This window comes from Dreissena polymorpha, chromosome 6 (genome assembly GCF_020536995.1).
Source record: "Dreissena polymorpha isolate Duluth1 chromosome 6, UMN_Dpol_1.0, whole genome shotgun sequence".
Classification (NCBI taxonomy): domain Eukaryota; kingdom Metazoa; phylum Mollusca; class Bivalvia; order Myida; family Dreissenidae; genus Dreissena; species Dreissena polymorpha.
In genome coordinates this window covers 50,127,454-50,139,609 of record NC_068360.1, presented here as the reverse complement: position 1 = coordinate 50,139,609, position 12,156 = coordinate 50,127,454, and the positions used below count along the sequence as shown (strand labels likewise).

At 34.2% G+C, this 12,156-nt stretch overlaps 1 protein-coding gene across 3 annotated transcripts in view; it reads left to right on the top strand.

Moving 5' to 3' along the window:
- Positions 1–12,156, top strand: part of LOC127836441 (autophagy-related protein 16-1-like) — a 33,566-nt gene that overhangs the window by 21,397 nt on the left and 13 nt on the right. For 2 of the 3 annotated variants that reach the window (XM_052363081.1, XM_052363083.1), the window contains 7 exons: positions 2,186–2,291; positions 3,050–3,192; positions 4,543–4,663; positions 5,038–5,211; positions 6,971–7,055; positions 8,299–8,445; positions 8,615–12,156. The exon at positions 8,615–12,156 is cut by the window's right edge and continues 13 nt beyond it. In XM_052363081.1, coding sequence (XP_052219041.1) covers positions 2,186–2,291; positions 3,050–3,192; positions 4,543–4,663; positions 5,038–5,211; positions 6,971–7,055; positions 8,299–8,445; positions 8,615–8,708 — 870 coding nt within the window. In that variant the 3' untranslated portion in view covers positions 8,709–12,156. The remainder of the gene's footprint in view (positions 1–2,185; positions 2,292–3,049; positions 3,193–4,542; positions 4,664–5,037; positions 5,212–6,970; positions 7,056–8,298; positions 8,446–8,614) is intronic. The other variant, XM_052363082.1, reaches the window with a different exon arrangement.

Below are 12,156 nucleotides of genomic sequence, written 5' to 3'. Positions count from 1 at the left end.
TGGCTGCAAGGAATTTTTGCCCTTTATTTGTTTTTCAAATTCGGTTATCAACTTCTCTTTTATGACTGCATGGATTTATCTTTCCCAATTGCATAACTCATGTTAATTATTGTCAGGAAAGAAATTTTCTATGTGAGGAATTGTGGCATAAAGAACATATGGTCCCAAAATTGTGTTAATTTGTTGCCAACTCTTTATTAACCCATTCCCCCGTAAGATGCAAAGTGAAAATGACTTTTGCAACCAGCATAAAACCAGAACAGCCTAGCCTGCGAGTAACTCGCAGACTAAATGTTCAGGTTTTATGCTGTTTGCTGCTCATCAATAACTAAGGGTTGGAATGAAGCCTTTAAGACTTGAATTAAGTAAGAAAGGTTTTAAATTAATATTTATTTTCTTTAAGACTACAAATGCGTCAAAATATGTATCTAAGTGGTAAAGGGCTAATTACTAAGGAGACCTTGCTCAGGCTTTCACAGTGGAGTCACCTTCATGTGCAGATAATTTTAAAGACAGGGATTTTGCCTTTGATTAGATGGTACAGAAATATGGCCCTTAAATTGATTGTCCACTATGGATTATATAGTAAAAACGTTTGGTGTTGTCAAGTCCTGCAACTGCTTGGACAATTTTGCTCCAGCATTAATCCCTGAATGAACTAAATAAGTACAGGTACATTAACGTTAAGAAAGCAAAGTGTTTCAAATTGAAAAATATATTTGTAACATGTTTGTAAGCAGCGCTGTGTGGAAAATTGAGAGCAATGCATTTGAGCTGAGGAAAATTTAGAGAAATGCATATGAGCTGAGGAAAATTGAGAGTAATGCATATGAGCTGAGGAAAACTGAGAGTAATGCATATGACCTGAGGAAAATTGAGAGTAATGCATATGAGCTGAGGAAAATTGAGAGTAATGCATATGAGCTGATGAAAATTGAGAGTAATGCATATGAGCTGAGGAAAATTGAGAGTAATGCATATGAGCTGGGGCTAATTGAGAGTAATGCATATGAGCTGAGGAAAATTGAGAGTAATGCATATGAGCTGGGGCTAATTGAGAGTAATGCATGTGAGCTGGGGGTAATTGAGAGTAATGCATATGAGCTGAGGCTAATTGAGAGTAATGCATATGGGCTGAGGCTAATTGAGAGTAATGCATATGAGCTGAGGCTAATTGAGAGTAATGCATATGAGCTGATGCTAATTGAGAGTAATGCATATGAGCTGGGGCTAATTGAGAGTAATGCATATGAGCTGAGGCTAATTGAGAGTAATGCATATGAGCTGAGGCTAATTGAGAGTAATGCATATGAGCTGAGGCTAATTTAGAGTAATGCATATGAGCTGAGGCTAATTGAGAGTAATGCATATGAGCTGAGGCTTATTGAGAGTAATGCATATGAGCTGAGGCTAATTGAGAGTAATGCATATGAACTGAGGAAAATTGAGAGTAATGCATATGAGCTGAGGAAAATTGAGAGCAATGCATATGAGCTGAGGCTAATTGAGAGTAATGCATATGAGCTGAGGCTAATTGAGAGTAATGCATATGAGCTGAGGCTAATTGAGAGTAATGCATATGAGCTGAGGAAAATTGAGAGTAATGCATATGAGCTGAGGAAAATTGAGAGTAATGCATATGAGCTGAGGAAAATTGAGAGTAATGCATTTGAGCTTAGGAAAATTGAGAGTAATGCATATGAGCTGAGAGTAATGCATATGAGCTGAGGCTATTCATGGATTACACTTTCTGCCTTAACTGAACTTTTGCTTACAGGAGACTTGCTTCAAACTTAACACTTTGCATGCTGGGAAATTTGTTGTCTGCTTAAATGTCGTCTTCTGAATTTCTAAAATTAGCATTTTCTTCGAATTTTTTTCTAAGACCACTCTCAGAAAAGCAAACAGTTTGGATCCTGATGAGACCCCACATTCTGTGGCGTCTCATCTGGATCCAAACTGTTTGCAAAGGTCTTCAAAATCCGGTTCCAGCCCTCAAAGGGTTAAAAAAAACATGAAAGCGGAAAGTGTTGTCTTTGATAAGTCTGTATGAACTGCATACTCAAATTTGGAACAACCCTATGCACATGGATTAAGCCCTTTTTACCCAGAGCATGACCCGATGCGATAAACCATGTTTTCACATGTACTAACTTTTGTTCTCCTGGGCTCTCAAATGTTTCAGGATGCTCATGAAGGGGAGGTCAATGCAGTTCTGTGGTCACCTACGGGTACCATGTTTGCCACAGGAGGCTCTGACCGTAAAATCAAACTCTGGGATTTCAGTTTAGGTTTGTATTGTTTGTTATGTGTTATACAGAATTTATCTAAAAAGGGTGACTTAAATAAGTTCTTTTTTTTGACAAAAAGTGATCAATATCTTGCTGCATTTGGTAACAATGTGATTACTGATGCTTCTGAAAATTATTTTAGGTTTTTGCCTATAAACAATGTTTTGCTTATTTATCAATACTTAGAAATCTTATGCCTGTAAAAAAACTTTAAAGTAATTTGCCGCTTACCTTAAATAAAAGTATAACATGTGTTTACAAGAATTTTTCCTCTGATAATGTTTGTCTCTGGAAAAAACATTTTTCCATTAGGCCTATAAACATTTAAACCCACACACATATCACTGTCTAGATACGCTTATTTTTAAAAAAAATACGCTAGGTTTTAAAACGATCACAATGAGAAAACATTGCTGATCAAAATTTTTTTTTCCATGTGATTACACAATTTTAAAAATATAGTTTATTCTGAAGAAGAGTGAAGAATTATTTCTTGACATTTTCTTATCTGGTTCATCTGCATCCAAAAACTCGGGCACCAGATCAAATCTTAGAAAAACTGTGTTACTACTATAGAGGCCTTGAATTATTGCTCTTTCTTTATTAAATTTGGTCAGAATATTTATCTTGAAAAAATCTGGGCCAAGTTCGAATTTGGGTCACATGCATTCAAAAACAAGATTACAAGGTCAAAACTTAAATAAACCTTGTAACTAAATGAAGAATCAACGTGACAAACCTACTTTTTTGCTGGACAGGTCAGTGTCAGTGCAAAGGATTCCTAGCGGGCAGCAATGCTGGGATTACCTCCCTTGAGTACGACATAGACGAGGCAAACATTTTAGGGGCCTCAAACGACTATGCCTGTCGACTATGGTCTCTTAGCGACCTTAGATTACGAGTAAGTGCTGTTATTACAAAACAAACGTGTATACATATTATAAGGCACATATCAGAATTTTGATTTACACCTCAGTTTCTTGATTGAACTAAAATTAATGTCTTAAATACCTGATGTCATTAAATAATTTAATTTAATTGGACTTAACTAAATTATTGATACACACTATTGCAACATAAAAATGGTGAATTTATGCTGAAAGTGTTATATAAGACTTCACTTTTTTTAACATTAGTGCTCAATGGCATTTGTTGGTCTTTTTTATATCCTATAAACCAGATAAGGGACTTCATTAGTTAGTAAATAATTTTCATATATTTTTCAATATATACAAACAAGATGCTGTATTCCGCCAAAGGAGTCACATTACGGAAATTTTAGGGAAGGTTGTCTTTTAGTAAGGCAATCTTTTATTAAAGGCTCTATAAAGGTGAAGATCCGTAATTATTTACCGATTTTTAAATATTATTTTCATGTTTTATTCATAAAGTTTATCAAAAAACAACATATATATGCTATCGGACATTACAATAAAAAAATGAGCAATACAACTTGTTTTGAGCTCAAAATAAAGTCTCCTCCAAGTCAATTGTGTTTACAAACAAACCGTGTATTTACATCGCTGTTTAATCGGGCAAGAGAAAGTGAAAGTGACTCAGGTCACCAAAAATATATCGATGATTTTTAACGTTTTCTGGTATTACTCACAAAGTAGGTCTCTTCTAAATGGTTAAAACGTTTGCTGTAAACTAATAAGTTACTTTCTGCTGGTAAAAAGTTGTTTAAAATAAAATTAAAATTGAATTTTTCTTTCGGCTATTTTTAGCATATGTCACAGCTCTTTGCAACATCACGTTAGTTGCAAAAATGTAAACATTTCTTCCAATTATGAAACTGGTATATCTTCCATAATTCTTGGCAACGTTGTACCTAAGCTGTGTTATCAGCAGATTTTATGCAAGAGTAACTGAAATCCAGTAAAAATTTGACCAGTTCATATGGATAATAATTGAATTTGTCACCTTTATAGAGCCTTTAAGGTTTCCTAACACGCTACTCGACTCATTATGTATTGAATAAAAAAAATGATGTAACGACAAAAAATCAATGATATTGTTTGAAAAAGTCATGGCATTAGATGAGATACATTCCCTATGATAATAGTAATTGACCAGTCTCCAAATACGCGTTGCTCCCCCCACTAAGTTGTGTTTTCATAAAACGCTTATTCCATTACCCTGACAGTCTTTGTTTGTCGGACCATGTGGCCGCAATAAACGAAATCTGATTGATTATTAAGTGAGTTTGATTGACAGCTGGCGAGTGGTCACTTGCTAACCTGTTTTTCAGCACACATTGACAGGTCACAGTGGTAAGGTGCTGTCTGCCAAGTTCCTGGGGGAGAGCAGCAAGGTGGTCTCTGGCAGCCATGACAGGACACTCAAGATATGGGACCTACACACCAAAGCATGTAAATATGCAGCCCTTTGGACAATTTTATCACTTTAACCACTTTAATTTAACCAGCACTTCCCCACCACCCACCCAACCCCAAAAAAATCAATATAAAAACTAATAAATAAACTGTTATTTAAGCAGAAAATTGAAAACAAATAAATTCATTGAAATTGCTTGAATAATAATAATTTTGCTAGTAATTAGCCATATGTTAAAAACTGTTTTATTTCAATGTATATTTATAGCCTGGAAAACTCAAAATAAATGCCTGTTGAACTTATGCTATCATTAAACTTGTGAAATCCCTTTTGAAAAGATAATATAAATTTAGAAAACAATTTAGGCACGTAACTTAAACTGAAAAAGTGCATTACTTTTTAACTTAAGGTTCAAAAACTATATTTGCCGGGTCAAGTTGCAATGACCTTGTGACCTTGCATGGCACTCACATCATCAGTGGCCATTTTGACAAGCGTATACGCTTTTGGGACACGAGGTCAGATAACACCAGCAATGAGATTGGACTCCAAGGCAGAATTACCTCCCTTTCTCTGTCCCCAGGTAACAGGCTGTTTATGTGTTTGTATGAAATTTTCAAAGTTCATGAGGTCCTTCTGCACTTTAGGCTTCATAACGTGTAGATCTGGGGTGGTATTCCAGAAACATCTTAAGTCATTTCTTAAATAATTTCACTTAAGTTAAAAATTACAATGTTTTGTATTTCTTTACTAAATAAGGAAACACATGTTTTTTTGATATTCCTAAAATAACATTGGCATAATGATGCTATTTAAATGTATATCTTGATGCCAATCTATTGCAATATGAAATGAAACATTTAAGAAAATATTTCAATTTAAGGATCAGAATACAATTTAACTTAAGATGCTTCTGGAATACGACCCCTGGAGTGTGTCCAAGCACTCTCACCTTATTAACTTACTATACACACGAAAGGTTGGACTAATTTTTAGTAGTACTGGCAATATCCAGCCATTTGATGCCATTATGGTTACTAAAAGATTTTCAATGTGGGAGGGGAGTGGGTTGCTGTGGTGTTATGGATATGATGTCTGCCTAGCAACCAGAAGTTCAGGGCATTGATCCCCATGGGGGGAGCATTCTTAGATCTCCCCCCAAAGACACCAAAAACTGGTTCTAGGCCAAGGAAACGGACTGGAGAGTATTGCAAATAAGTTGTAAGTAATTTTAAGGCAATCAAGCTAAAATAAAAAAAGTTTAAACAATAAACCATTCCTCCAGGAACGGGCATTGAAACCAGGTAACCTAGGTGAGGGGCACATGTACTAATCATTGTGACAGCCAGGCAGTAACGGGTCGTTAAAATATTGGATTTTGGTTAAGTTTTTATAATGATACTATTTATACACCTACAAAGACAGGGCATACTTATAGCATAATGCTTGAATTTTATGATCGAATAACCTCAAACGCAATTTTAAGGAAAGATTTTAAACGTTGATAGGAAACTAAGAAATCATTTATAATTATAAGCAAACAAAATCTTAGCAATTTCTTTTAAGTGCGTAAGAACTTACCATGTGAATTTTACTTTGTAAAATGTTTATTGAGTGGTAAATTTTAAGATTCAATTTTTTTATGAAAATGCCTTATAGATGGTTCTTAAAATAAAGCTGTCGATCTTAAAACGGTTCAGAAGCAGACCTTTGCCTAGTACTTTTGATATATATAACCACCTCACTATTATTCAAACAAAGCCATTTTTTTTACAGATGTAGGGGACAGTGTTAACATTAAAGAAAGTATCAACACAGTTGAATACTTCCTTTTGGCGAGGGATTATATTTGTAATGAATCTTTATACTCAATTAATCAATTTTATCAGCAATTCAAATTTTTGTATTGCTGTTTTATTTCTATTTTAACAATTCTCTTCTTTTGACTATACTAATTTTGTTTATGTGTTGGCATCTTTATTATTTGACATGTGTAAAAGATGTAAACATGTAGTCTAAATAATTTTTCAATTTGTTTGATAAAGATTGGACTTATTATTTGTAATGTGCTGATAAAAGAAGTAAAATTTTGGTCAAAAGATTTATCTGTTGTTTTGAATAAGATTTGGACTTTATTATTTGAAATGTTTTGTTTAAAGATGTAAAAATGTAATCAAAAGATTTTGTTCATAGTTTTGATAAAGGCGAAATGTGAAAACGTCAATTATGGGAGTATTACTAAAGGATTACATACTTATTATTTAATATTCCTTAGGATAATCACACTCAGCTCCTATTATTTTCACCTTCATTACTACTTCAAGTTTGCTGATTGATTTCAGATCGAATGTCATTACTTGCCTGTACTAGAGAGGACACATTGAAAGTCATAGACCTCCGACAGAACCAGGTTATCAACACACTATGGTAGGTAATGTAGGAAAATGAACTACCGTAGTATTTTTGGTCAATCAAGAATATATTTATTAATTGGGGAACACATCTGCTATAGTGTTTCTTCAGCATAAAATATGCGAGCTGCTGTTTGGGGAAACAGGGCTTAATGCATGTGTGTAAAATGTGTTCCGCGATTACCCTGTGTCTTCACGAGTGATACATCAATAATATTTACTGATCAATTACGAATATAGACAAAGTTTGTCTATTTGGATTTAATTTGTCCAACTCTTTAAACAACAACATTTTACAACTCCTTCTAAAATATTGTATATACCATCAAAGGACATCAAACAAAGGACTTTGACAAAATGACAAAACAACAAAAATTCCCTTATGATTTATCCTCAAATGTTAAAATTGGACGCCTATTATAGAACAGTTTGTGTTATTTTCTTTTTTCTGTAGTACATTAACTTTTATATACCAGAGAAAAAAAAGTGTTATATACAAGTTATGTGTAACTTTTTATTTTCATGTACATATAATATTACATGAATGTTTAAACGGATATAACGACTGGTATTTTGACTTACTTATCAATATTGTCTAACTTAAGATGTTTTAATCTCAAAATATATTCGTTTCGTGTTGATATCTCATCTTTTAACCTTTCCCCCGTAAGAAGCAAAGTAAAATAGCTTTTGCAACCAGCATAAAACCAGAACAGCCTGCAAGTAACTTGCAGTCTGTTCAGGTTTTATGCTGTTTGCTGCTCAACAGTAACTAAGAGTTGGAAATGAAACCTTTAAAACTTAAATCTAGTAAAAAATTAAATTTAACTGTCTAAGGGACTACAAATGCGTCAAAAAACGTATATAAGTGGTAAAATGTTAACACAGTTAAAAATCCTGGTAACTAAATAAGGGTATGGCAGGCAGGTGTTCAGTCGGCGTCAAACAGGCAGTTCCCAGTTTGAGTTGACCTATCTTTATGAAACTTTGTTTATAAAATTGCATGGAGACCTATTTCATTGACTTAAAGTTCATTGACTCCACCTATAAATAAATACAAAAATATAACACTTGAGAAAACTGGACCTGTGCAGTCTGCACAGGCTAATCAGGGACAGCACTTTCCGTCCAAACTCGATTTTTGCAAAGAAGAGACGTCCTTGAAATGAAAAAACCATAAAACCACACTTTATGTACATGCATACAGACCCATTTACCAAAAGCAAGGCTCAAGTACGAAACTATTGAATTCATTTCAGTGATGAGAACTTCAAGGTTGCATCTGATTGGACGAGAGCAGTGTTCAGTCCTGACGGGACGTACGTGGCGGCCGGGTCGCAGGACGGAACGCTCTTCATTTGGAACATCCAGAAAGGAAAAGTGGAAAAAACACTCAAAGAGCATACGTAAGAATCTCCTCCATTTTATAATAGGCTTACTTCTTTATTGGCTGTTTATCGGGAAAAAACCACTTACCAGTGGCTACCATCAAAGCTTACTCATTAAAAATCCGTTCAAAATCAATTAACGTATCAAGCGTTATTATTTGAATAAAATTGTTTTGTATGATTCTAGGCACTCTATCCTGGCTTGCTCCTGGCACCCGGCCGGCTCATTCATCCTCACCTCAGAGAAACAGAAGAAGGTCATTCTGTGGGGAGACATGTAGAGGTCACAGCACTTGGGTCAAGGTCATCGGAGGTCAGATTTGTGATTGCACAGAGCAGCTATTGCCAAAGATAATTGAGGTCATTACTATGTATGTGATCTCCTAAGATCATCTTTGTACACGTGGAGGTCATATGAAGTCACGGCAACATTGCTCAAGGTCTTATGAGGTCAGCTGCTTGCATGCACAGGTGACCTATTTCAAAAGATCATGTGAGGTCAGAGATATAAAGGAGAGGTTTTTTGAGGTAATCAGTGCACATGTAGAAGTTACCGGTGGACATCAACATACATGTAAAGGTCATCTTAATATTTCACCTGAGGCTATCTCTTTTATGTTGACAATTGTTGCAAGTTGCCAGCAAATAATTACTGCAATACATTAATAACTTGCATACATAGTATAACTAAGTCAAATCTACTTCATTTTCTTTAATCAAGTTTTATGCTAATTTTTGTGCGGATGGATACTCGCTATGTGGCAATGTAATTTTATGGAAATGTTCATGGAATCAAATTTAAAGTTGACTTAAATCTGCAATAAGAAGCTACTGTTAGAAAAATGTATGTTATTGTTGACAATTAAATTTGCTTATTGTGAATTTAAACATAAACATATTTTGTAATGGGGAAGAAATAATATTTGAAGTGTGGAAATGGTTCAATATTATCATCAGGATTTTAAAAGAAAATATATTGGTACATGTAATACTGTTCTCAGTATTTTAAATTAGCTAGCTGAGTTAGTTGAGGGCTGGACTGCAAAATGGAGGATAGCGGGTTTGATCACCAGCCAATGCCACCTTTTAGTTACTGGCATAATTATAAGCACTCTGTACAAGTAAACCAGCTATCCTAGATAAAGTGTGAGTGGTAAACTGACTGCCATTATAGTACTACTAGTAAATAGTTTCAAAAAGGGGAAAAGTTCCACATAAACAAATTAACTTTGTAAAAGGGGGTAAACTTTGCTTTGTGCATGCAGATGGTGCTTGGCAAAGTCATTTTTTGTAATTACATGTCTTATATAACCATAAATTATCAGGCAAATGTTAAACGTGTTTCTTTTATGGTTTTATATATTTATAAGTAATCTGACTTAAATAAGTGGGGTCTTTTTAAATAAAACACAAGTATCTTGATAGGAATTCCATATTTCCCAGTTTATGCATTGAACAGTGGTGAAATAAGACAACTTGTATTCGTTAAGTATCCTAAATATTTGTAATGTTCAAAGTGACATTTCAGAAAACCCATTCTATTTTTAAACACGCACAGGACACCTATGTTATGCTATGTATTAATGCGTATCTTTGCACATTTGTTTAATTTTGAGCGAGGCTGTTTTCGGAGAAAACCCGAGCTATTGTCATAGCCAGCTCGCCGTCCGGCGTAGGCGTCATGCTCAAACCTTAACATTGGCCATAACTTTTTAAATATTGAAGATAGCACTTTTATATTTGGCATGCATGTGTATCTCATGGAGCTGCACATTTTGAGTCGTAAAATTTCAAGGTGAACATCATCCTTCAAGGTCTAGGGTGCAAAAAACAAAGTAAACGGAAGTAATAAGCTTTAAACTGACATACTTATCTGACCTGCCCACGTATATATTTTTGTTAAATAAATCAAAGCGGCGCAGTCGGCGGCATTGTGTTTCTGACAAACACATTGTGGTAAAAGGTCAAGGTCAAGGCCATCCTTTACGGTCTACGGTAAAAAATACAGATTTAAGGGAAGTAATAAGCTTTAAAAAGGGAGAAAATTATTCAATATTAAACATAGCCACTTTATATATTTGGCATGTGTTTCTGACAAACACATCTCTTGTTGGGTCACTAGGTCAAAGGTCAAGGTCACTGTGACCTCTAAAAAAAATAGAAAAAAATTCTGACAAGCTTTCGCAGCCGAGCGTGGCACCCGTTATGTGGTGCTCTTGTTTGATCATATCATAATAACTGGAATAATTATTGTACATTAAGTTGGTGTTATAGTGGGCTGTACTGCACTTGTTGATTGTCAACCCATATAAACACCACAATCGTGAAATATTCTTAAATGTAAGTGTATTGTTTTAAGAAAATTGGGCATAATGCATGTGCGTAAAGTGTCGTCCCAGATTAGCCTTTGCAGTCATCCTTTAAACGAAATTCCATAAAAGCAGAAAGTGTTATCCCTGATTAGCCAGACTGCACAGGCTAATCTGGGACGACACTTTACGCACATGAATTATGCCCAGTTTTCTCAGAACAAGGTATGTGAACAATAATCCAATAACATCATGAGATCATGTGATAAACCATGGAAGTAAAAGACATGCAATTTGGTGTTTGTGGATGGGTAAATACTCACGCAGATATAGCCAGGGCATCTAAAGGTGCATTTGAACCTCTTCAACAAATTGGGCTTGGCTTTGTATGAAAATAGCATTTTTTTTTTATTAAATCATAATCAGGATGTTATTTTTCAAATTATCTTTCACGAACAAATGAGTTTAGCCAGTAAATTAATACACTAGACCAACAATTTTAATTTAGTAAAATGTAATATTAAGTGAAAGTATTTAAGAAATTAATTAAGATTTTTTGCAACTATTGACCTTGTTGTTCTTGAAAAAAAAATCGTTTTGGTTTAGATAATCTCTTGAATATTATATATTTAAAGGAATGTTGGAGATTTTATAATGAATAAACATGCAGTTTATGTTTCAATTATTTGCATTTATTTGTCACACTTGATTATGTCTGGACTTATAGTCCCCAACTATCTCTCTTATCCCTAAAACTAAGCATTAAAGAATATACTTGAAACCAAGAACACTGTACATTATACCCCTGCAGGAAGGGAAGGGTATATAGGACTCAGTCTATCAGTTTGTCAGTCAGTCTGTGTAAATATTTGGTGGGAAATGCTTCCAAATTTATCAAGAGAATAACTTGGAACCTAATATGTTATCCAAATGAAGTGTGTATGTGCAAGACACTTATCAACCCCAGTAATCCACACATTCCAGAGTTATTTTCCCTTAAACATTTCTGACAAAGAGGTGCGGGGTATTGGTCATGTTTGTGACAAAGCTATGGTTGGAATACAACTGCAAGTTATTTTTCACATTAATGATTTAATGATTATCACTTAAATTTAATCACTTAAAATTTTCTTTGTTATTTGTAATTTGTTATCAAATGATATATTTTCATGAGTTTTGTTATAGTGAAATCAATTGTAATTAGTTCATTAAGGGTGTAATGAAGGTCTTATTTAATGATACAAGTCTGTGTTTTTGCAAGTATGGTAATTATTTATTGATTTGTGTTCATAATGAATTATTTTTATTTATATCTGCATGTGTTACTTTTGTTACTTTGTTATTGTAACACTGTTATCAATTTAAATGAAATGCATTATGTATGTGTTATGAATCATGTATCCTATACGTCTGATAAAGT